The sequence below is a fragment of the Polypterus senegalus genome, chromosome 11 (genome assembly GCF_016835505.1).
Source record: "Polypterus senegalus isolate Bchr_013 chromosome 11, ASM1683550v1, whole genome shotgun sequence".
NCBI lineage: Eukaryota > Metazoa > Chordata > Cladistia > Polypteriformes > Polypteridae > Polypterus > Polypterus senegalus.
In genome coordinates this window covers 32,072,753-32,099,125 of record NC_053164.1, presented here as the reverse complement: position 1 = coordinate 32,099,125, position 26,373 = coordinate 32,072,753, and the positions used below count along the sequence as shown (strand labels likewise).

The 26,373-nt window shown below is 43.8% G+C and overlaps 1 protein-coding gene across 1 annotated transcript; it reads right to left on the bottom strand.

Moving 5' to 3' along the window:
* Positions 1–12,864: 12,864 nt before the first annotated feature.
* LOC120538536 (tissue-type plasminogen activator-like) lies at positions 12,865–25,987 on the bottom strand. The gene is made up of 5 exons (XM_039767932.1): positions 25,932–25,987; positions 19,613–19,696; positions 19,439–19,481; positions 13,056–13,187; positions 12,865–12,869 (listed from the first exon to the last, which is right to left on the bottom strand). The coding sequence occupies exons 2-5, from the start codon at positions 19,673–19,675 to the stop codon at positions 12,865–12,867; spliced, it is 243 nt and encodes an 80-aa protein (XP_039623866.1). The 5' UTR covers positions 19,676–19,696; positions 25,932–25,987.
* Positions 25,988–26,373: the final 386 nt, after the last annotated feature.

Genomic DNA, 26,373 nt, shown 5'->3' with positions numbered 1-26,373 from the left:
CTCCAGCCTGACGTATGTGACCGCGGCCCCTTTCGGGTGACATTGCTTTACTTTTTCTATTATTAGCACCATGAAGCACCTGTTTCTTTGTGGACATATTAGCCATTAAAAGGGGCGACCCAGTTGGCACCCCAGCATTTCTTTGGTGGAGGAGTGTGTTCTGTTGGTGGCCGACACCCTTTAGTATAAGGATTAAGGACTCGTTATTGGTGACTTACTGCTAAATAACACAAACAAGGCCTTTGTTAAGATTTTATTACGCAGCGGTAACTGAAAAATGATGCACTGCGGGCAACACCTATTACCTTATTGTGGTGTTTGTTTTTACATAGCGGTAAGCGACTAGTGTTACGGTGTTTTTAAACGAAAATGATCTCTGTCGACATTAGCGTTTTCGTTCTGCTTACAAAAGTATTTCCACTCACACTCAAGTGGCCGAAAATGCACATGATGGAGCCATCTGCCTACACTGGGATTATGAGCATTGGCGGACACAGGAAAAAGAAATGTCCTCCTTGAAAAAATGGTTACGCTACCAGGCACACGATTTATTGAAACATTGTTGAAAACGGTAAATAATTTGCTTTTTATGCTAGCACGCAGCATTCAAACTGTGCAAAACACAACTTAGATGCATAGAGGTAAGCAACGCATCAGACGCCATGGAAAGCAGCGCTCCTTTGTCTGCTCTGCTGGGATGTGCTTTCTTTTGTTTTCTCCCCGTGAAGAGTGACCAATCAGGGAATGAGATGTTGTAATGAGCACGAGCCAATCAGGGAGGTGCCACATAATTAACAGAAACCAATCAGAGTCGTTGTTTTCAAAGCTCTACGTTTTCACTGTGATGCAGAGCCCGCGTTTTCAGACGTACACGATTCTAGAAAGCGTTTTCTAAAGTCTACATTTGCAAGGATTAGAAACACTGGGGATGAACGGCAAAAACGGAGATGAAATGTCTGCATTTTTATACAAATATAGTACTGTGGATGTCGCCTAAGCCTTTAAGAGCTTATTACATTGAATTAAGCGCTGAATTGATGCATTGTGGGTAATTCCTCTACTTGTCTTATTAGGGCTGAACAATGCGTTTGTTAAGGTGATTTTACATGGCGGTAAGCGATTATTAATGTACCTTAGGCAGCTAAAGTGTTATTAACAACTAAACATATATATGTAAGACATGACTCTCATTTGAGTTTTGATTTTATATATAGGGTGGTCCCGATCTAATTATGCAATTTTCATTACGTTATAACTTATTAAGTTTATTACACCTGAAAAATCCCGGACCATCGAGAAGTGTGCAAACTGACAACACGAAGAATCGTCTTTGCGCCAAACTGGAATCGTCCCCACATAAATCAACGTCATCCAGACGATCTGGATCTGCATAATTAGATCTGGCCCACCCTGTACATTATAATCCCCGACTGGAAATGGTCAGTGTGAATGACTTTGGAGGGCAGAGCGCAGGGTCAGTCATTGTAACGCCCCCCGGAGCAATTTTCAGGTCAAGGGCCTCGTCAATGAAGTAGGGATTTGAACCGACAGTTTATCCGACTGCCCAGGGCAAAGCCTGGCTTCATTCATCTGAGCCATTTTGGTGATGCTGGAGACTCGGAGTCGATGGCAGTAGCAGCAGGTGGTTGGCAAACTTTTCAGGGCTTGACGCTGCTGCCATTTTCTAACTTTTTTTTCTTAAGATTTCTTCCCATGCCAGCTGTGCCAATGCACATTTGCATCACAGCGCCTTTCATAACTTTACTTGCTCGTTGAGAAAGAGGAAGCAGAAGAACACTAAAAGTAACTAAAAGTGTGTGAAGTTTTGTCTCGAGTTCCCACACTTGAGTGGCCACCCGCTGTCCTCAGCAGTGGCCTTTTTTCACTTCAGAGACTGGAGCTGATCTCCTTTACGCTTGTCTCTGTCTCTGTTACTGAGAATTAGGAGATGTCTGAGAGAAAGAAAGAAAGAAAGAAAGAAAGAAAGAAAGAAAGAAAGAAAGAAAGAAAGAAAGAAAGAAAGAACCTGTCTGCGCTCCCACTGGAAATCCTCTCCCTGCTGCCCACAATGTGGCACAAGAGTGTTAAAAAGAAACAAACAGAATCGCCCCCATTGGCCATTTGCCTGGCCACAGGGCCCCCAGAGTGCCCATCTCTATACTTAAGCGCTCATCTTCCTCCAGTGGCTTTACAAACCTCCCAATTTCCAGTCTCGTGATGACAGGTTTCCTTTGAGGTTCACCTCAGAGTGCATCACATATGAGGCAATAAGGCCGCTTTGAGAAAGCAGCACAGTGAGCTCACGGCCACACCTCGGCTTGTAAGAACTAAAAGAAAAGCCTGACACAGGGGGCCCGCTCGCCTGGGAGGGTCCGGAGAGACTGGGCATGTAATGGTTCGAGATGCACCAGGCGTAAAGAGGCCTGGCGAAGTAACCACACCTGACATGTCTGCCTGGCACAGTGTTTTCAGAACCACCCTGCTGCTTGCTGCTACGACTACCTCATTTATTTTTTAAATCTTAATCCCAGGGCAGCAGTATTAGTGCAGTGTTTCAAGGTATTATATAAAAATAAATTAAAACTGAATACAGTTTTGTGCCTTCCTGACATTTCTTAAATGGTCAATCAACACATGCATCCAGGGGCGAAAGCAAATAAAGGTTTCACAAATGAAACATGACATTAACAGGAAACCCATACTGTGTATAGCGCCTTTTTATATAATGCACATCTTCTGATAGGTTCATTATTGTCACATGTGTAGTTGAATTCTCACTGGCACGTGCTTATTCATATGTAACTTGGTGCCACCCTCCAGCGCCGGTATGAACCATACTGAACAATGGTGTCCATTTTGTTTTGTAGTACAAGTCCTGCTCAGAGTCCTCTAGCGGGTCAGTGCTGGAGCTTGAACCAGCAGTCATGAGTTCTAGAGCTCGGCCAATACTCGCTCGGTTATTCAATTTCATCTCTAAAAAATGACTTTGATTCTTCTAGCCTTACACTTTCAACAGAAAGCAGCCACATTAATGAACGGCCAACAGTTACCCTTATCTAGCTGGCTACAGAGGATGAAGATGCTGCATTTGCGGAAAATGGGAAAACTGAGAAAGTGCGTGACACGTGAAGCTGAAAGCATTCTTGATGTGCGCCGAAACAGGAGATGTTAAGCCATGCAAGGCCAAGGAGAGGTGACGCAACTGGAGCTGAAACTGAAAGATGGAGGCCGTGATGCACTAGTGACGTAAGAACGACTCAAGTTCAGGAAATCAACAAGAGACAACTTTGTTTTGAGCCTATCAAAGACAAAGACTACTAGAAAATGTGAGGAGGCCTCGTGTTATCAGTGCCGAAAGTGAACTCGCTCCCGCGGCCATTTCAGATTCTGCCCTCCTCCTTGTGTGTGGGTTCAGGCAGGCACTGCTACCCTGAGTTAGAATGTGTGTGGGACTGTTAATGTGCCCTGGATTGGCATCACATCCAGAGTCACCTCCAGCCCACTGCTGCCAAAATAACGGAATCAAAGAAAGAAAACTAATTTGGGGTTACCGAACCCCAAAAACACTTGTAAAGCTCTGCTCTAGATGGCAGAGGCTGCAACTGTTCCCATGCAGAGAACTATAAAGAGGACCTCCATGATTTTGGGGCTCAACCTACCACTTGTAGGAGAACTGACACAAGTCAATGCCAGGAAGAAAAAAAAAAAAACATGTCTGTCCAAGTGACGTCTGCCTTAAATTAAAATCCTCAGAGGCGCCTGCAGGTTGTTGCAGCACTGGCCGTTGATTTAATCAGTTACTTCCGGGACAAGCACTGCAGGCTCTGTGAGTGTCTGCCAAATATTTTGAATTTTCATTTTTTAAATACATAATCTTTAAAAGTATGCAACATAAAATGAAAAAGCTGGGGATAAAGACTAAACCCTTATGCAACAGCTCATGAGAAAACGGTACATAAAGTTTGGAATTTCTATACTCTCGCTGTCTGGGCCGGATTAAACATTTTAGAGGCTCTAAACACAACATCAGATTATAATAAGATTTTATTTTTCAAGATGAAACAAAACTAAAAAGTAAGATGGAGAATAATGTTTATACTGCAATTTAGCAATAATGGATACAATGAGGCTATTAGAAATAAACTGGATACATTAGGATTAAAAGTCAAGACGGAGGTAAAAAGCTTAGGGGTGATTGTTGACTGTAATCTGAATTTTAAATCACATATTAATCAGATCATTAGGACAGCATTTTTTCACCTAAGAAACAAAAGTTAGACCTCTTATGTCATTGAAAGATGCTGAGAAATTAATTCACGCATTTGTTTTCAGTTGACTAGATTACTGTAACGCACTCCTCTCAGGACCACCCAAGAAAGACATAAAGAAAGACGAGTGCAGAATGCAGCTGCTAGAATCCTAACTAGGAAAAGAAAATCCGAACACATTTCTCCAGTTTTAATGTTACTACACTGGTTGCCTGTGTCATTCAGGATTGACTTTAAAATTCTGCTTATGGTTTATAAAGCCTTAAATAATCTCGCCCCATCTTATATATCAGAATGTCTGACACCTTATATTCCAAATCGTAACCTCAGATCCTCAAATGAGTGTCTCCTTAGAATTCCAAGAACAAAACTTAAAAGAAGTGGTGAGGCGGCCTTCTGCTGCTATGCACCTAAAATCTGGAATAGCCTGCCAATAGGAATTCGCCAGGCTGATACAGTAGAGCACTTTAAAACACTGCTGAAAACACATTACTTTAACATGGCCTTTTTATAACTTCAATTTAACTTAATCCTGATACTCTGTATGTTCAATTCATCATAATAACTATTCATGGTGGCTCTAAAATCTGTACTGACCCCTACTCTCTCTTCTGTCTCTTTTTTCCGGTTTCTTTGTGGTGGTGGCCTGCGCCACCTCCACCTACTCAAAGCATCATGATGCTCCAACAATGATGGATGGATTAAAAGGCAGAAGTCTACGTGACCATCATCATCATCAAGTCCTTCCGTGAGAATCCTAAATACAAAGAGGACTGTTTCATTTATGTTAGGTAGAATGCCCAGAGGGACTGGGCGGTATCATGGTCTGGAATCCCTACAGATTTTATTTTTTCTCCAGCCGTCTGGAGTTTTTTTGTTTTTTCTGTCCCCCCTGGCCATTGGACCTTACTCTTATTCTATGTTAATTAATGTTGACTTATTTTGTTTTCTTATTGTGTCTTTTTTTTTCTATTCTTTATTATGTAAAGCACTTTGAGCTACTGTTTGTATGAAAATGTGCTATATAAATAAATGTTGTTGTTGTTGTTGTTGCTGTATTAGTAAATCTGGCAATGGTCCCCCCCTTCCCTTGATGCCCTAGACGTGTGCTTATTTTGCTTAATGGTTAATCCAGCCCGGCTCACTACTGAAATTTTAGTGATAGGACAGCAGATTTAAACAGACTGGGACAGGCTTCTAATAAAGAGATTAACTACAGAAAAAATGAAATGCCAGTCACAGGATCATCTTGATTGACCGCGACTAAAGCTGCAGTCATGTTACATAACTGTTAGTCGTGGGGTACATTAGAACATTAGAACACTCGAGACGAGAACAGGCCATTCAGCCCAACAAAGCTCGCCAGTCCTATCCACTTATTTCTTCCAAAAACACATCAAGTCGAGTTTTGAGAGTCCCTAACGTCTTACTGTCTACCACCCTACTTGGTAGCTTATTCCAAGTGTCTATCGTTCTTTGTGTAAAGAAAAACTTCCTAATGTTTGTGCAAAATTTACCCTTAACAAGTTTCCAACTGTGTCCCCGTGTTCTTGATGAACTCATTTTTAAACAACAGTCTCGATCCACTTACTAATTCCCTTCATAATTTTAAACCCTTCAATCATGTCACCTCTTAATCTTCTTTTGCTCAAACTGTAAAGGCTCAGCTCTTTTAATCTTTCCTCATAACTCATCCCCTGTAGCCCTGGAATCAGCCTAGTCGCTCTTCTCTGGACCTTTTCTAGTGCTGCTATGTCCTTTTTGTAGCCTGGAGACCAAAACTGCACACAGTACTCAAGATGAGACCTCACCAGTGTGTTATAAAGGTTGAGCAGAACCTCCTGTGACTTGTACTCCACACATCAAGGCGCTATATAACCTGACATTCTGTTAGCCTTCTTAATGGCTTCTGAATACCGTTAGGAAGTCGATAGCTTAGAGTCCACTATGACTCCTAAATCCCTCTCATAAGGTTAGACTTACCGACAGCATTTGCTGATGTCATTGCCGGACCCTGTCTCTTCAGACTTGATGTTATGCCAGACCAGGTCAATTTACGTGACTAAAAATTGCTGGGCATTTTCGTGACTGCCAATGAATGACGTGTTCCCTGACTGAGCCGACCCTGTACGAAGGGTGAACACATACGGCGAGTTCAGTGCCTTCTCTGCTCTTATTTTTTATTCTTTTTTCCAATCTGTTGTGGTACATAAAACATAAGACATCAGACATATGAACTTCGCTTCTGCTTGTGAAGTCTAAAGCCTTCTCGTTGCTAAATTCTGTGTAAGAGCATTCATTGGCTGTCAGCTCCCATACGACTAAAGACAAAATCAAAGTGATGTGATGGAAATGTCACATCTGTTCATAATTGGTTATTACAATTTCACAAATCCAAATTCTTAACTCCTTTTTTCAAATTACACCACCTTTATCTATTGATGCTGTTTAAATGAAGATCCAATTTTGACACGTCCACATATGTTAATAAAGAAATACATTTCATGGGACGGGTGGCACGGTGGCGCAGTGGGTAGCGCTGCTGTCTCGCAGTTAGGAGATCTGGGTTCGCTTCCCGGGTCCTCCCTGTGTAGAGTTTGCATGTTCTCCCCGTGTCTGTGTGGGTTTTCTCCCACAGTCCAAAGACATGCAGGTTAGGTGCATTGGTGATCCTAAATTGTCCCGTGTGTGTGCGCCCTGCGGTGGGCTGGCACCCTACCCGTGGTTTGTTTCCAGCCTTGTGCCCTGTGTTGGCTGGGATTGGCTCCGGCAGACCCCCATGACCCTGTAGTTAGGATAATGGATGGATGGATGGATTTCATGGGGTGTACTTACATTTTCACATGACTGTATATGTAGTGCAGTTCATGTGTTCGGACCCCCAAGAACATGATTTTTATAACTAATTATGTTTGTGAGTGTGAAAACATTAGAATAAACACAAATGTGCTCCATTGTTCCAACTTCCACCACTCCGTATTTTGTATGGCCTCCTTTAGGATGCAATCCCTTTTGGTGCCCTGGTTTAGATTTTATTTCAAGAAGTCCTTTGTTAAATTCCTTCAAGGTTCTTTTCAGGAGTTGCCGTCGCCTTTCTTTTGACTTTGGCTGCTTGTTGTTCTTTTTCCTGCCCCTTTGCGTGATTCCACAGCTCCTGGTATGTGGAGTTCATGGCTCAGAGGTGGCCAATTTAATGCCCTTAATGTTCCAGCTACAGATTTCGTACTTGTGTTTGGGGGGTCATTAACACGCTGACAGCTTGTGTTTTTATCAATAAGCTGTTTTCCCAAAGGAAGTTGTTTATATTTCTTAGCTGTCATCATTCCATTGATATTGACCAGATCCTGTATGCCGCTGGCTGAAAATGCATTCTGAGAACATGATGGAGCCGCCATTGTGCTTCACTGAAGGCTCCCGACATCAATGTGTTTCTCAACAGCTTGTCTTCTGACATACAAACGCCTTTACGAACCAAAAATTTGGAATTTGGACTTATCGTTTCCCAAGACTGATGGTTGCTCCATGCTTTATGGTCTTTTGCATGCTGCTACCTCTTCTGCTTCTTGATTTTCCTCAAGGCAGATTTATACTTCTGCGTCAAGCCTACGCCACAAGCCTGCGTAGTCGATGGCATAGCTACAGTGTAGCCCAATGCACACCTCGTTAAAATTGTGACTACACGTTAGGGTTGCCAGGTCCTTAAAAAATGTATAGCCCAATGACAGCTTAAAAACAGTGAATTTGCCAAAAAAGTAGCCCAATATCTGAGGTAGACATAATGACACACCAGAAAGCGGGGCAGTGTCAGAGTGAGAAGTTTAGGTACAGATCAGCAAAGCCCTCTCCTCAGACATATTCCAGAGTGATAGAGTGGGTATATACCATCACACAATGATGAGGGGGAATACAATAAAAATGCTTGTAAACTAGCCCAAAACTCCACGTTGTTTTTAAAAATGTAGCCCAAAAAGCCACAGCCCATGCAAGCCAATGTTCCCCTCCGTGGATAACACCCAATAAAAGCCCAATTGGGTGAGAAAACATTGGACCTGGCAACTCTGCTACATGTCACGTCAACGCGAAACCTACACACACCCCCACCTCCGACTCTGATTGGCCAGTTTGGTAGCTACGGATTTCCTGAAACGCATTTCCGTTCGTCATCTGGTTTGGAAGTCGGTGAATGTTTGAAAAAAGTGGAAAAATGTGAGGGGTAAATATATTCGCCTATGGAAGAAAATGTTTAGCAAGAGGAGCGGTGATCCTGGAGGGTAAAAACTGCCAGTATTTTAATGGATCGCTCGCTACAAACAGCGCCAACTAGCTGTTACAGAAGTATAAACTGCTTTCGCTTTGCACGTAGCTACCGCGTAGATTTGACACAAAATTAAATCCGCCTTTATCTGCATTATGTCTGGGACCAACTGATCTTAACACGTCACAGTGTGAACTTTGGTGTCGGATGCTGACCAAGCACATGACTGGCCTGCCTTCTGTCCGTTATGGTAGTGACCGTTAACTCCTGTTCATCAGACTCAGATATGTTTTTTGGATCTTCCACAGCATTTTCTGTCTGCAGCCTGTCCAGTTTAATATAAATTTCTTTTTGACAGCTCGATCACCTCATCTTAATAATCAGTGTGCTGTGCTTTTGCCCGTCGATATGAAGAAGCTCTAATCCGATGTCAGTCGAGGGGTGTTAACGTAACGCCATGTCACATTACAGGGCTTTTCCAGTGACTTTCAGTCGCAGATCTTGTTTACATAATCTCAGCCTCATAATCTCATTCTCGTCACCTCCAGTCCATACTGGGCCACTCGCTCCAACCAGTCTGCAACTCAGCGCAACAAAATCTAACCGGCTTGTAAATGTGCTGCAGAGGAGGCCGTCAGAGATCGTGAAGAGAACCGTTCTAGTGGCTGCCATCAGCCCAGCTGTAGGGAAGACTGCCAGCTTTGTTGCTTTGCTGAAAGCAGGATGTGAGGCACTCGCTTCACTCCCGTAGATATCATCAGCTTTCTTCCCGGAACTGTGTGGCTGACAACAAAAGGCTGAATGGCCATCTTGTTATTTCAGCCATGAATAGTGCTTCTCATAGGCTTATGGCCTTGTCGTTTATTTTTGATCCGCAAAGAAAAACAATTTTTAGTCTCTCCTGTTTCCGCCTTTAGACTTGCAGTCAATTGCGTGTCCTGATATAAACAAGACTTGTGTTGTGTCGGATTTCATTCCTGCCTGTACTTGAGCATTCCCTGCTCCATTCCCATGGATGCTCACCAGCTTTGGCAGGAAGTGTGGCCCACTGCCTAAGGTGCTGGACCCTGAGCCACCAAGAATGGCAGGTTTAATAGTGTAGAGACAGAGATATAACGTGTCTGTTGTGGCGTTCACTATGAAAACCACCATGAAAATAAGGGCTTCTATTTTGTAGTAATCATATGTTTAAACTGTTGGTTCCAATCCTGTATCCAGGTGTTTTCTACAGTACAGGGAGAGTGCAGTGTGGGCAGTGGGAGTATTTCTGGTTTTCTTCCCATATCCCCACATGGGTATTTTTCCATAGCTGATGTCATCTTACGTTGTGTGATGGACCGGCCGGGATGGACCGCACTCCTTTACCTGACTTGGAAGCCAAAATAAGGAAAGGTCAGGAAGGGAACTGCAATCTTCCCCCTCTGAGCCAGGAGGTAAACATGGAGGGATGCTGCGGCACAAGGTGCTCCAGAGCTGGCATCCTAGCTGGTGTGCATGGACATGTTGGCTGAAGAAGTAACCCAAACAGGCAGGTTGGCATTCCCCTTCCCAGTCAGGTGGCCAGAAAAATGAGACAGGGGTTAAACAGCCTGCTGTGGGCAGACCATTCCCTCTTACAATCCCTTCTGGCAGACCACAGTATGGAGGCCCACAGGGCAGCATGGGAGTTGTGGTGTCATACTGCTGCCCTGTTAGGTTCTGTGGAGGCCACCAGGAGGAGCTGGTGCCTTAGGTAAGTTAACTAAAGAGCCCAAAAAGGTCACCACTCTGGAAATAAATGGAACGGGGAAGAAATTACATAAGCAGAGAGAAGACTGGATTGATTGAACAGCATTATCTGAAGATTACAATTGTAAAGAGCAAACATCATCAGCCTGCAGCTAAATGGGGTTTGAACTAATAAATAACACAGGAAAGGCCTGACTGATATAAACACAAGAGGGGTTAAGAAATGGGCCGTGGCCTCGAGAGGCGGGGGGCTTCACTGGCTTAAGACCCTGCTCGTTCAGTCCCAGATATACACAAACAATTGAGGCAGGCCCTTAATCTTCTTGCAATTCATCTTCCTGTTTTACAATAAATCAGTTCCTTTCCAAGTTCTTATTTGTATCATTTGAACAAATGACTGTGTTTAATTTACGGTAATATTAAAAGCTACATGAGGAACTTATTTCAGTTCCTCTTCTACTTTGATAGGGTGATATTAACACTGATTTTGTGCAAGTATTGGTCTTTTTCTATTAATGGATATTTTTTATTTGCTAATTATTGGATGCTACTCTGTTGGGTATACTTTCAAAAAAATCTGGAGTGGTCTCCCTTCGACTTTCTCGTATACTTGGATATGGGGATGGATATTTGAGGAGTAAACCACAAGACAATGATTATATTTTTATATTATGTACAATAATGAACCATCAAAAACAAATCAAATTAATTATATATTGAACAATTATTATAAAAGTAAAGTTGAATAAATCGGACTCTGCAGCTGGCTGAATAAAGGGTAGAGTACCACTTCCAGTTAGCGGAAATAACTCAAAAGTTTACAGAAATCTACGTTTTGTACCTGATACTTGCATGCGAAATGTGGTTAACCTAACCTAGTGAAAGCGTACTCAGGTTATCGTGTTTACACACTGTGATGGACGCCAGCAGGGTGAAAGGACCAGGGAGAGGGCATTGATGAGGCCACACCTCCCCTGGGACACTAGAGGGCAGCCCTCCTGGGCGGGGCATGTCGGGAACTGGAGTTTGGTGAAGCCCTGTTGGTTTCTGTGGGGGCCGCCAGGCAGGGCCGTTTGAAGGAATTTGGGGGCCCCAAGCAAAATGGACATGGAGGCCCCCCGCACGCACGCACGCACGCACGCAAAGGAATCACAGCATAGCCATACTATACATATTTCAGCTTGCCTACCTGCTGCAAAATTGTACCATTTGTACAAGACAAGTAGCGCTATTTTATGTGTGTAATTTATCACTTACCACTGTCTTGTTTTTTCTTATCCTCCTCTTCCTTTCTCTTCTTTCTTTTTTGGCTTCCTGAAGCATAATTCCGCTTCATGACTGCCGAGGAAGTTTTGTATTTTGCCGGCAGCAGAGATCGCGTGGTTGGCTGGCTGCTGTCAGCGAGGGGGGCCCCCTTGAGGGGGGATCCCGATAACAGTGTCATTGCACTTTACTGCATTCACTATCAATGGGGCGCTCACACAGTTTGTCGCTGCATTTTATTCTTAACCAGTCGTTGTCTTGGGGCCCCAGGCAATTGCTTGGTTTGCCTGCCTTGTCGCGACGGGCCTGCCGCCAGGGGGAGCTGTAGAGCCCTATAGCGGACCTCCAGCGCACCTGGGAGTGATTCCAGGTAATACTGATGAGCCACCTGGAACACCTGAATAAGAGGAGCCGCCAGAGTCGGGAGGAAGGAGTGGAGGCGGATGGACTGGCGGCACGGCAGGGCATGGACTATATATTGGTGTGGTGTTGGTAATGGTACGCCCCTTAGTGGCTTACAACACACACACACACACACAGACATAATTCTAAGAATGGTATTTTCAGCTCAGGGAGGTCTAAAACATCGAGATTCATCAAAATCTCGAAATGGAATTTTTGGATGATTCCAATACTTTTCCTATACTTTGCATATGAGAAAGTAAAAAGTTATGTTTAAGAAAGCGGAGTAACTCCACCACTGACACACATCAGTCGATGCCATTTTCACATCACTTGAATTGTAATCCATTGTGTATGAAAGCTTTTGAGCCCCCACAACCTCTTTTTGCTCCATTTTCAACTCCACAAAATATAAAAAAGTGAGATGCCCAACATTCACATCAGTTAACCTAATCGCTGACCGCACTTCAATGTTATGCCATGCACACCTCGTCTAACTTGTCTTATGTACCATAACAGAATGGGAACATAAAGAAAACAAGAGGCACCAGTTAGACGAGCTTCCCTTCCATATGTGAGGTCCACGTGTCCCTTATCCCTCATCTGTGCAACGTACTTCTGGATGAGCGTCCATGGGTTGTCAGCTCTCATGCACACAGAGCCCACCACTACGGCTAAAGACAAAGTCAGATGTGTTTGGTTTTATGGGAGCAAGTCGCAGACTGGCTGGAGTGAGTTGCTGGGCAGGCCACATTACTCGACTGCTCTGATATAATTTAAGTCTACAACCGAAAATCGCTGGAGAAGTCCTCTAAAGTGACATGGGCTTCAGTGTGGCAAAATGATGGTGTGGACTCAGGTACCCCACCCAGCACAGCTTCTTTTCCACCATCTGGCACTGTTTCCTCCCTTGGGCCCAGTGCTGCCATTATATGCTTTGACTCCCCTCTACTCTGAATTGGATTAAATGAGGTACAGAATTCAAGTTATGGGCTCATATTTAGAGCAGAAGATGATCTGCACCACACAAGACGCCCTCAGACATAAACAGATCACGCTTGCCAGAGAGACCGAGGTACACAGCATGAAGATACAAATCCACAGGAAAGGCTGACGCAAGATGCAAAAGCAGGACTTACCAGTGACTGGCACCGAGTGGCATCTGGTCAGGCCATACATACAGCGACAATATTGCACACGTTGATCCTGCCATCGCAGCCATGTATCTCCTTGCTGGTATTTCTGGGATGTGACTGTGTCCAAACAGCGCTCTGGACGTAGGGACAGAAAGCAGGGCTTGTCAGCACAGATCTAAGATAAGAGCAGGCAAGAAGAAGAGAGAACAAAAGAAGCCCTTTGTGCCTTGAAGAAGAGAGGAGGGGGCATTGGTGGTCTGCTGCTGAAAGGTTTAACAAAGTAGCTGTGACTGGAGGGAACGTAAAAAGACGGGGTGAACAGCACAGAGTTGTCTTGTTTTCTGAAACAGTTTTCTGCAGTACTGAATTTCGGAATTGGTCGCTGGGATGGACACACACCCCAGATGGGATGCTACTTCATCACTCCTTATTTTAGTATTCCTATGCATATAGAAGTGTGAATTTGAATGGATGTGTTATTTTGGAGGAGTGTGCTGATCCCTAGTTAGGATGCTGGCACTTCCATGTTCAGGCTGCGTTCATGCGAGTTTCTTTTGGGAATCAGGCTTCCTCTCACACTCTAAAAGCATGAATGTAAGTTGACTTACAAATCCAGATCAATTTGTTTTTATAGAGCCCTGTTCCAAACAAACAGGCCTGGAGTATTCTACATGCTCAATAATGAACAACAGCCCTAAATGGGAAACATTTAATGAAGTGTACACACACAGGTTCTGGGATTTGTACCTAAAAGCAGAGGCCGAACGGCCGAACGGCAATAAAACCCAGACAGACCAGTTCCTCCTGACAAGAGTGGCCAACATTTGAGTGCGCTCAGTCTCCTCTTCCTCAGGGCTCTCTGGTTTCCTCTCACGTCCCACAATATGTCGGTCTAAATTACGATGTGAGAGTCAGAGTGACAGCATGAGTGGGCCTTGCAATGGAGTGCGGGGAGTTTCTGTCTTCCACTCGGTATTACCAGAAGAGGCTCTGCCCCCCACCAGTCCATGACCGTCAATTGGATTAAGCAGGTTGGAGAACGTCATGCTATTTCATAAAACAGTATTAACGACGAGCTCGGGATTTCTTTACTTCCACTGATTATACCAAACTAAGAATGACTTGACGATATGTTCGCCGGGCACCTAAGCAGGTAATTTTTGTAAGAGAGAAGACATTACATGGTGTGAAGTTTGACCTGTAGAGGCACCCGTGGACCGTAGAGATGTGGCGGATAACAAAACATTCTCAGTCTGAAACCCAGGAGGGTCTACACTTTAGCATGAGCTTGAAGATAATATATAGATGGCGTCTCACTCCTGTGAAATTAGCTAAAGCCGAGTCAAGCTGTTCTCCTTCATGTTGGAGGCGGTGTGGCAAAAATGGTACTCTTATACATTTGTGGTGGTCCTGTAAATCCATTTATCATTATTGCCTGCCAGTTCACAAATTTCTCTCTGACTCTTTAAAAAGGAATATTAAATGAACTTCCTAGTTGGCTTTGCTTGGATTAGGGATAGATAACTATTGACCAAACTGTCACACTTTTATTTGCAGCAAGACTGATTATAGCTCGACATTGGAAATCATCTACTGTCTTCAAATATTCTGATGTCTTGGAAGAAACAGACCTCTGTGCTTCTTTTGAAAAAATGATTGCAATTAAAAACGAGGCATCCCTAAAAATGAAAAGGCTTGGTTATACTGGAGTAAGGGCCCATATATTATATAAAGATGTTACTTTAATTAGGTATTGGAGACTAAACCTTATTATTGCACACATTAACAAGGGCTTGAAGAGGTTAGGCTGCCTTTATTTTTTTTGTTGTTCCTTCGCTACTTTAACTGTAGATGTTAATAGTAATGAAGAGTTTTCGCTTTTAGGTCACGGTTCACTGTTCCATATAACTTCTATGTATTAACTTTCCCTTTAATTAATGTTTTCCGTAACACTGATAAATAGAGATAATCTCGTTGTTGGGCGATTATTTAATACTAGCTGTCTACCCACATAGTAGTGAAACAGGACGAACTTTAAAAATCAATAAACAAACAGGTATCGCAATCTAAGCGGTGGCAAGATACGACGCTCCAACACGTGACGAGAGGTAGAGAGACTCGAACAGAGGCTGACACGTAAGTGAGGAAGGCCCTGCCCGGGGTCCCTACTCCTGATGTCACGCTTCCCTCGGCCCGCAGCCTCTGTCTCAGATTAGTGCGAATATATCACTGCTGCAAGTGAACTAAGATTCTTAGCGCGATTGTAATACTACATTTTACAATATTAAAAGAATACATTTCCAAGAGAGCTAATGCCTCTTCAGGAAACAGCGATGAGGGAAGTCACAAAATCAACCGTAATGTTCAAGCACATTATAGAAAAAAACCCGATCTGAATCCGTTAGGTAGTTCTCTCGTTCGCTAGCTAAGCGGAGGCAAGGTATGCCCCAACACATCATGAGAAGTAGACTGACTCGAACAGAAGCCGACACGTGAGTGAGGAGGGCCCTGCCCAGCTCCCTACTCCTGATGGCACGCTTCCCCCTCTCCTCGGCCTGCAGCCTCAGTCTCAGATTAGTGTGAACATATTGCTTCTGCAAGCAAACTATGATACTTAGCGCAATGAGAGAAGTCGCAAAATCAACCGGAATGTTCAAGCAAATTCTAGAAAAAAACCCGATCTAAATCCGTTAAGTAGTTCTCTCATGAAAAGCGGACTGACAGACATTGGATTTTATATATTTAAACAAATGTAATGTTACAGTGTTTTTTTCCCCCTTTACATTGGCTTGCCTACCCTTTAATAAAATTCAGGAGGTTAGGAACGCCCAACTTTATAAATCATTCCTTTGTATGTACTCCTTACCCACATGCCACTGGTGCTATATGCCAATTTCATGAAGGGTTGGGTTAAAATATCAATTTGACAATAAATTGTTATTTTTCATTTAAACGATTCAATATCAATTCTTAAAGTCTTAAGATCAATCATGTGAGTCTCTATCCTGCTTTAGTTTCATGCAAACTGTGCCACAGACTTCAGGCGCCACTGTCTATCCAATTAGTCATTAAGAGATCATTAAAAGACATTCCAATACAATACAACTTATTTTTGTACAGCCGTCTTCACTGAGTGCAGGCACAGAGCGCTGTGAACAATTCTCAGTTAAAATACAATTCTAGTTTATACCGATTAGTAAACACAGAACCGATACACATATAAATGCACATTTGTGCAAATACTCATGAAACTAATTAAACAGAAATGAAAGCCAACAACATCTGTCCAATAATTAATTGGTCATCTACGGCCAATTGACAACAAATCGTAAAAAAGAAAGTCAAAAACAAAGTCCCAGACCTTGAGACCTCAGCCAACTGGCTGCCCACCCGGTTTTCTGCAGTGGAGTCTGTGCTGGCTGTCCAGTCTGATGACAGAATCTTTCCATTCCTGCCTAATTTCAGGTCTGAAAGCTTCTAGTTAGGATAAGGTGGTTTAGGGCATTCCTATTCTTGTTTTTGAACTGTTATGCCTCACACTGAGTCGACAGCACCTTTAATTTCGTTGTTCCTTTGTAAAAGTGACAAGGACAATAAAGATCTATCCATCTATCTAAAGCTGATACTGCACCAGGATTTCATAAAAAGGTACACCTAAAACTTCTCAAAAATATTTCAGAAATCCAGTCATACCAGCATAAACAGGTTCATCAGTTGGCATGTCGTTTGAATAAGCTTTGATAGCACTAATGTAAATCCCCTAACAAATGCTAAGACTGCCTACCTTTAGCTGACACGTATCAGCCCATCGCATAGACACAAACATCCAAAGAGTATCTGCTGTAATTTTGACTAGTAGTATTACATAAAAGCACACAGATGGATTACGGTTTTTTTGGCCTTCCTTGTAATCTGTCTATTTAGAAAGCGTTGTCCAGTGAATTTTAAGTGGCTCAGGTTTCAAGCAAGCCTGAAGCACACGTTTCCATCATCTGACTCTACGAGAGAATCTGCTCTCAACTGCAGTATCACCAAAATGCCAAAAATCCATTGCACCAATGAAACGTAAAGCCGCACACCTTACCAGCCTTAACAGAAGTTGGGAACTTTACTTCCGACTGAGTTGGTGGTTCGCATATATAAGACAAGTCTGTGACTTTAGCCAATTCTTTAACGCTTGCCGGCCGAGTGGTTGTGGAGTTTCTCAGTATACTCAGTAGTAGCACTGGTAGCAGGCCTATTAGCAGCGTTTCCACTTGCTAACGGGAATCACAGATATTTTCAGTGCCGACATCAGAGTCTGGCAGGTTTGGCAGTTCTGCTTATTTCCTTTCGCTGATAAAACCTAAAAAGTGTTGTTTTGTCGAGACACGGCTCTCACTTATCTTGCCTTGTTTACGTTTCCCTCCAACAGGACCTACTGTACCTTCACAACCAGTATATTCAGTACGTTACAGCTGAGAACTTTATGTTAACATAACTGATGAATAAAATTTTATTTTGTAGACCTTGTTGAGTAGACGTACGCTATTAAAGTGCCATCTATATACATGCTTTTCATATTCTATGTAGGAGTTCAACTAAAATTTACCAAGTTGGTGGGCACCGGCCTACACGGGCCTGCATCTGTTGTACAGTTAAGCAAGTTATCTTAAGGATAAATGCTTATTCTAAGTTTAATGCAAGCTCCATTTTCCCTGTGACAGCCTGATGTCTTATTCAGAGCAGATCCCTGACTATTAACTGGAAAAAGCAGAATAAAAAATGGTAGACTCTTTGGAGAGTACACAGTGTTACAAGTTAAACACTTCAATCATCTCCGTTTTTGTAAACTGAAAAGATTTGGCTTCTTCAATCTCTCCTCATAGCACATACCACTTAGTCAGTCTACTTGCTCTCCTCTGGATTCCTCTTGTACTGCTATGTCTCTTTTTTGTAATATGGAGACCACAACTGAACCCAGTCCTCCAGGTGAGGCCTCATCAGTACGTTATACCTGAGGCATAACCTTCCATGACTTGTACACCACATTTCTTGCTTTATAACCCTAACATCCTATTGCACTTCTTGATCGCTTCGGTACGCGGTGTGGATGTAGATAGTGATGAGCCCACAATGACTCCCTGGTCCTTCTCATAACATCTGCTTCCAAGTTTCAGACCTCTTTGTGTATTCAAATCTAACATTTCTACTTCCTACGTGTAATTCTTTACATTTACTGACTGTCCCTCTTTAACAATTTAGATGATTCTCCATTATCTGCGCTTCCACCAAGTTTAGTATCATCTGCAAACTCAACCATCTTATCTCCTTATATAATACGCTACCATGGCTGTTCGTTTGTTTGTCCAGGATTTTAAATCACCTGTCGCTCGCAAACCGTTTGACCTATTGACCTGAAATTTGATATACATATACGTACATAATTTACGTCTACTATCCTCTTTCGGGGTGATGATTGACCTCCAAAGTTATTTCTATTTTAATTTTATTTTATTGTAATATCAACTCTCGGTAGCGGCCAGCAGGGCGGCCATGTGGCGCATGTGTAACGGCCGCCATTCTCATCCCCACCACCTTCGCCGTTACGCAGATTGAACACTTAAGTGCCAGCTTAAGTGAAAAATGAACAAAAATGTACAAATTATTTGCAATACAAACACTGACTTAATCAGTTTTAACGCAAAAGATGCCGACGGAAGAAGAGAAGAAGCGGGCCACTAGGGTGGAGTAAAGACGAGCTGCTCAGGAAGCAGCAAGCGCATCAACCTCTGAGCAAACGAATGCTAAAAGTACAGAGAAAGAGGATGAAAACTAGGAATGCTCAAGTCAAGTGTATTCACTCCACGTTATCGTGCGTTGATTATATTTCTGAACAGATCTTTTACGTATATATTAAAATGAGCAGCGACCCCAGCACTGACCCCACTGCTTCTAACATCGCCTAACTCTGTAAAAGCTGAACTCAACATACCCCAAAGGGTTATGGGCTAATTTTGCACCCACGTACAGACCGGGCCATGAACCTCCACTTCTTTTAGTTTGATCACTGACCATTCGCGTGGTGTAAGAGAAGAGTCTGGCAGCATTTTTCCAAGCAGCGCACAGCACAGACAATTCACTGTTTTGTTGTCAGTCACTCCATAAACCACATAGCTGGACTCAAGTCTGAACTTTCCTCAATGGCGACTGATACACTGAAGAGCTAAAGTAGTGATCGATGTGAGCGCGAGGATGACAGCGTGGGCAGTTATAGATTTTTGACTTGTGTTGTGAAAATGGAACCCAGTGAGTGAATGCAGTTGAAAGGGAGATGAAGAGAATAAAGGAAGAGAAAAATGAAGATGACATGCAGATAATATATCATGAATAAGAAAGGTTCTTACCTTCCCACTTGCGCGTTCCTCTCCTCATGCGAATGTGCAATGCCTGAAACATAAGACGCGCACATAAAGATGTCTGCACGCATACCCACTTGCATTTCTCTCCAGTGAGAGCGCACCCTATAGGGGGGCCATGCCTGAAACATGCCCGCCGTGTAACCCCCCCCCTCCACTTACCTCTTCTCCAAAAGTGCAGGACGCCTCAAGTAAAGCTGCCAAGAAGAAAACCAATGCCTTCATGTTTGATTCCTTAAGTCGACCCTGAAAAACAAAAGGAGTTCCATTTAAAAACAAGTGTGCGTGCCATGGCGTCTGTCTTTTCAGGCATGGAAAAGGAAACTTGATCAAACTTCTCCAGAGCCAAGTAGAAGTCCACCCTGACCTCAGAGAACAGGGGCCCCCACGAGAAGGCCAAGAACCAGAGTTCAACCCTGAAAATATTTACAGTGATGATTGTTGAAACATCCGCCCTAAGGAGGCAGCCAGCGGCTATGCAGGGGGGGTGTGGGGGGTCCACTACAGTGCAGACGGTTTTGCCTTCTAGGCTCAGAGCGTGACGCTGACTCACAAATAAACACAATTAAACAGCTTTGTGTTTGCAGTTTGCTTTTTTTTTTTTTTGGAAATCCCGGCCTGCCTCCAAAGTTAATCGGGGCCTCAGGTGGGGTGGAATGGGGGGATCTAGGGGGTCTTGAGCCGGGCAGGGTGATGGAGGTTGTTGTACTGTTAGAAACCATGACAATAAGTAGGTTATGACCTCTTGATCTTGTAGACTATTATTGAGTGGTGTTGGGAATGCAGCAGGGGCTTCATTCATCCCTCACAGCTGCAGAATGTCAACGTGCGGTTGATGAAATCACCAGCTAGATTACAGAGAGAAAGCGCTCTGACTCATTCCCTACACCGGCACACTAGGAGCTCCACATTCCTGCTCCGGCCAGCTCAGCAGGACTTTTTATTGCACTGTCGACAGACAATGGGAGCTGAGGAGTCAGATAACAGAGTCTCTGATATCCTGTGCCTCCTTCTCAGCGCACCACTTTAGCTCTGAAGGGCACGGAGAACAAGACCTGTTGGGCTTCATTCCCCTGCGCCTGACACCGCGCCACACGTCAGGAGATGGAGATGGTGCCATAAAGTAAAACAGTCTACCGTAACGACTAAAGACACCACAACTGGAACAGGCAGTCCTGCTGGTCAACACGCTGGCAACTCTATCCCGAAGAATCGGTCAAAAATATACACGGGCTCTGTCTGTCTGGGAATTAGAAAGCTTGATTTAGAACTGTACTGTCAAAATTCTTACATGGCAGTCCTTCCACCCATGAAAGCACTCGTGGAAGTTGTCTTATGTGCTCTTTGGATGTTTTCAATCTTTCTCAGAAAGTCTGTGCCAGGCCTCATAAAAACAAATAGACGGCAAAAGGGCAGTTGACCAGTTTCACTCCACATTAGACGTGTGATTCACTAGACGATGGCTGGTCGCCAGCTTGCTGCAATAAATTATATGAAATTGCTTTCACCTTGATCTTTTCTAAAACAATTTCTTCCTAGACAACTTCCCAAAGTGCTCCAGACATTTTAAACCACAACCTTCCTTATGCATGTCTCTTACCTGCAGGGCAGAAACGTGCTGAGGTGGCGACGTACCCTTCTAGTCAGACTGTTTGGACAGAGCAGCAGCCCAGTTAGGCTTTGCTGTCCACATAAGCAGCCATTGACCCATCTTGATATAAAAAAAAAAAAAAAAATCTGAACGTTCTCCTCGGCACACTTTTTGGGGGTCCATTCATCCTCACGTTTTCTTAATTTGCTTTTAAAGGGGTCCTGGGAGTCAAATCATGTCCTGATGGCATTGGTTGTAAGGCAAAAACCAGCATGGAAAAGGACTGTGGTAAAGTGTGTCACAGGTCCGTGATGGATCAGCGAGGGTACAGTCAGTCAGTCATTGTCCAACCCGCTATATCCTAACTACAGGGTTACGGGGGTCTGCTGGAGCCAATCCCAGTCAGCACTGGGCGCAAGGCAGGAACAAATCCCCGGGCAGGGCAGACACACACACACACCAAGCACACACTAAGGACAATTTAGAATCACCAATGCACCTAACCTGCATGTCTTTGGACTGTGGGAGGAAACCCACGCAGACCTGGGAGAACATGCAAGCTACGCGCAGGGAGGACCCGGGAAGCAAACCCTGGTCTCCTTACTGCGAGGCAGCAGCGCTACCACTGTGCCACCATGCCGCCCGCGAGGGTACAGTATGAGGTGTGTGGCCACGGAGTGCTTAATGGAGGAATGGGCTGGTTAATCATTGACGTGCGTGAGGGCGATTGGCACTGCCATTTCTCCTAAGTGCCTCATGAATTATTAGAGGAAGCATCCACACTCAGAAACATAAAAAAGATCTGAGTAGGTGAGTGGTGGGGGGGTTTAGGGTAATGGAAAGAAAGAAGAAGAAAAAGAATGAGGAGGAGGACAAAAGAGAGCAAGAGGAAGAGTAGAATTGAGTTCATTCACAGTGACAGAGAGAGGCAGGGAGAGAATAAGACAGAAAAATGAACAAGTCTGAGATGCTCGGCAGAGGACTAGAAGGAGGATAAGAGCGAGAGGCGCAGCGGTGATCATGGGCTCTGGGAGAGTCCTGCGGTAAATGAAGGAAGTAGCAGGAAGAAGGAGGATCCCAACAGGTAATGACAGAGCTGGCTGAGGGAGAGAGTCGGAAAAGGGGCCACGTCGTTGGCATCACAGTCCTGCTGAGCAGACGTGGAGGGTGAGTAGAGGGCACAGACTGAGAGACGGAGCAGCACTTCGGCTGGATTTGTGGAGAGAGTCGATTCTGTGTCTACAGTACCGTTCATTCCTGGCTTTAACTATTTATTGCATGTATTTATTGTGTTTTTTTATGGCACCGTTTATACAGACAGTTATTTATTGAGGAAATTGTTAATGCACTATGCACACCGTTTCTTGCTTTCGTTTTTTACTTTTGCACTTTACACCTTTCAACTTGCTGCCGTGTCCTCACTTGCCCTGATCTGTCCTCAGTTATGAGCTACATGATGCTCCAGTAAATGGAAGGGCCCATGGCTGCGAACACGGAGCATCACATGGATGGCGGTCTGGTTTAGTTCTTCTGAGTAGATTTTGATTAAAAAACAACCGTAGGGTGGGTGGGTGAGAATACTGCGGCTGCAGTTGTCCAGTCTACTAATCTAGAATGGCGAACCTCTTAAGAGTGTGACCAGCAGCTGCCGACAAACCCTGCCATCCATTGAATCACACGTTAGCAGTATACTTAAAAAGCTGCGGACACTCAATCTGGAGTGTGAACACTGCTTAACGGGCAAATACTTCTAATCAGATCTAAAAGAAAGATAATATTGAACTGCTTAATAAACTTACTGGGACTTTCGGTTTAAAACTGAACTTTAAACCAGTCAGCTATATGATAATAACAATCAACTTTGTCATTCCATTCAGTTTATTTTTGTATTGAGCTCTTTCCGGAGTGCATGCAAGTACATCTGTCCATCCATTGTCTACACCTGCTTATCCAGGGTAGAGTCATGGGGACACTGAGGCCTATCCCAGAAATCCTTGGGTGCAAGGCGAGAACATCATCTGGACACAGGGTGAACACACAAGCACACACACACCCCGAACACCTAACTGGCATTACTTTGAATTTGGAGCACCCATAGGAAACCCAAACTGGCACAGGGAGAACATGCAAACTCCAAGCCAGGAGCAGCCAGGAGCAGCCAGGAGGAACCCCTGGTCTCCTTAGTGCTACAACTGGGCCCACCATCAAGCAAATGGAAACTTTACAAATGACTAATTACACAACAACGAGGACATGTCAAGACGCAGAGTTATTGTCACCTATCCCCACTTTCCTATTGCTGAACAGTTTATATGAGTCCACTTAATAAGCTGTCCAATAGCTGTTGTCCAACAATCACACTGGTTTCCATTTTGCATCATACCAGTCAAAAACTGCCAATTGCCTGAACTGGAAAATTCACTTCTGTACATTTAGACACATTTTGCTGACTCCTGTGGTCTCACAGCTCCAGTGGTCAGGGTTTAAATTGAAGGCCGCCCATCTGAACGTTCTCGCCTTGTCCACCCACATTTGGATTGTCTTCCACATGCTAAAGACTTACAGGTTAGGTTAACTGGTGACCCTTCAAACTGGCCTGGCATTTGTTTTTTTTTTTGTGGGTTTGTGACCTGCAATGGAGTTCATCCTGTCCAGGGCTGTTTCCTGTTTCTACTGGGATGTGCTCCAGTTTCCTGTGACTCTGTAATACTCAGAGTAGGTTTGGCAAATGTATGGGTGATAGAACATGACCTAAGGTAGTGCCAACCGATACACTCAAATATGCCTTTCTTTTTGTGAAACTGTAAATAAAATAATAGATTGAGTCACCTACATGACAAGAGTCAATTTCATAATCCATACAGTATCACTGTTCCTACCTACACTCCGAACACAACGTGGCTCTTCAAAGCGGTGCCATGGGTTAATCGCTTTTGGTTCCCCTAAACGACTGCCCATGTGATGGTCCCAGAAAGAGCGTCTTATTTAGATCTGTAACAGGCTCCATAAACAGACAACAGCAGATCTGTGACTCTTACAGCACACAATCACACAGGCTACGTTCAGATTTTCGTGATCTGCCAGTATCCTGCCAGGTAGCCAACTAATACATTAAAGATTTCTGTTTTATTCATATAATCAGAAACTTTTCAAAGCTCAAAGAACCAGCTTCATATACAAAGCCCCCTTCTTGGAATGAAACAGTTCTTCGTCAATCAGTGGCTCGACAAGGAAACGGACAATCCAGTCAAATGACGTTACAGGACTGTTAGTTTTTACAAGTATATTAAAACATGCCAGTCCATCTATTCGAGCTGACTTTGAATTTTGCCTCGACTACACTGGACACATTTAATCATATTTATTTCAGACAGCTTAAGAACAACTGCCAAGATCTAGCGGAACCATTGCTGTGCCATCAATCAGTTACTTCTTCTTGACAGCAGACAAGAAGGCCAGCGGTGATCCAAACTCAGCTCTGCTGACCGCAGTGTGCTTGCCTTGTTAATAAACTGACCAGCACCAGTGGCTCTAAAACAACCTCCATTCCAGTGGGCTTCAGGTCTACTCTTATGTGCCTTTTCCTTTTATAAAGCATTTTGCCAGTCCACTTGATAAGCTGTAAATAAGACGACCAGCGGCTTGTGCTCCATCATCTGTTGCCAAATGAATTACATCAAACAAAACGAAATAAAAAAACACTTGTTTACAGTCAATTACGTGAATCTCACACATTTAATAAATTGACTAAAGGATGTGGTTCAACAGTCACAGCGACGTCCCAGCACTTACATTACAAAAGTCTGGCAAGCAGAATGATCAGCTACGATGACTCAGATGAATTAACACTTGTCTATCGTCAGCTAAGTTAAACCAGTAAAACCAGCCAGCAAACTGTATTGCACTGATCCTCCTCAAATTTTGCAGCCTGCTGTGTGCAAGCCATTATGTTAAGCTGGATGGATGATCCATCTGATAAAGCAGCAACTAATTACACCCTAGCATTTCTTTGCTGAATTATTTTATATTGATCACTCTAACAGCAAGAGTCAAATAAAAGATAAAGGATTTTCCGCAGTCAATTGATGTTAAACGGCTGCATCTACATCAGCATTTAGTGCATTAGACTAGTAATGCATTTTTTTGTTTTAATCTGGTAAAGCTTACTTTCTTCTCAGGTGGTGTTTTGCTGGACAAGTGCCACTGTGGGGAAAACCTCAGACATGCTGGAGGAACATAATCTTCAAGATGCCGTGGGAATGCCCAAGGCAAATTCTGTCTGCACCGCTCAGCTTATTGGCACAGTAAACCTCACAAGATTTCAGAAAATGGAAGGCGGGCGGACCGCTGCCCATTCAGATAGAGTGTGCTAACCTACTTAATAAGCCCTCATGTGAACTAAAAGAAACAGTGTGGTCCAGTGATTTCTATTACACAGTAATAGTGCTTCAGCGGTGAATTTGCAGTAATTATATTAATTTAGATGCTGGCCTGCTGAATAGCACAAAAGCTGACGCTCAGATAAGTCACCTCTGCCCATCAAACAATTATTAGGCGGCTGACAAAATGACACCGTGCAAATGCAATCCGGTCAGTTCCTTTACACCTGTCAAAAGATGCGCTGGCTTTCGATAGCGGAAAGAACTTACATTTGGGAATACAGTAAATGATGCCATGAAGGAAAATCACTCGTCCGCAATGCAGTTGTTAATTTGACGGCTTCAAGTGGTACGAGCTCGGTTCGCCTTAGAAGGTACCCACTATTGACCGGAGCAAATAAATAAATACATACATACATAAAAAGTGGAGTGGAGAGATTCACCCATGCAGATTCTCCAAACCCCGGGTTGCATTGAGTCGGACAGAATGATAACAGGATCAGGGACTCACCAATAACCAAAGATGAGACGATCTTTCCCGGCCGCTGCACAACTCCAGTCTGGAGAGCAGCGCTCTGCTGCCTGGCTAAAAAGCTTAGATGGGCGGGGCCAAAAGTGCGTAGCTATGGGATGCGGTGGCGTAATGAAGTGCAGAGGATGACGGAGATCGGACAGGAGAAAATGGGACTTCAGATGAAAGGCGGGGCTTTGCAGCTAAAAATGAGGTAAGGCGAACTCGGGACGGATGGGGATGAACACGGTGATACAAGTATGACTTTATTAGAGGGGAAATGTAAAGTGCCAAATAATAAGAGTGTGTGACCAGCCCGGGCAGGGGAATGAGGGGACCGGCGAGTTTGAAAAGTTTATAAACGACCGGGACTGAAGATATCAGGAAGGAGCGTGAGCAGAAAGGATGAAGGGAGGAAGGCAAGAAGGAATCGCACAAGCCC

What these genes read in the sequence shown, in the direction of transcription:
- LOC120538536 (XM_039767932.1), bottom strand. Translation starts at nt 19,675, where the DNA reads ATGAAGGCATTGGTTTTCTTCTTGGCAGCTTTACTTGAGGCGTCCTGC. An exon ending in CCTGCACTTTTGGAGAAGAG is followed by an intron (nt 19,482 to 19,612) that starts GTAAGTGGAGGG and finishes CTTATGTTTCAG; the next exon opens with GCATTGCACATTCGCATGAG. An exon ending in AGGAACGCGCAAGTGGGAAG is followed by an intron (nt 13,188 to 19,438) that starts GTAAGAACCTTT and finishes CCCTACGTCCAG; the next exon opens with AGCGCTGTTTGGACACAGTC.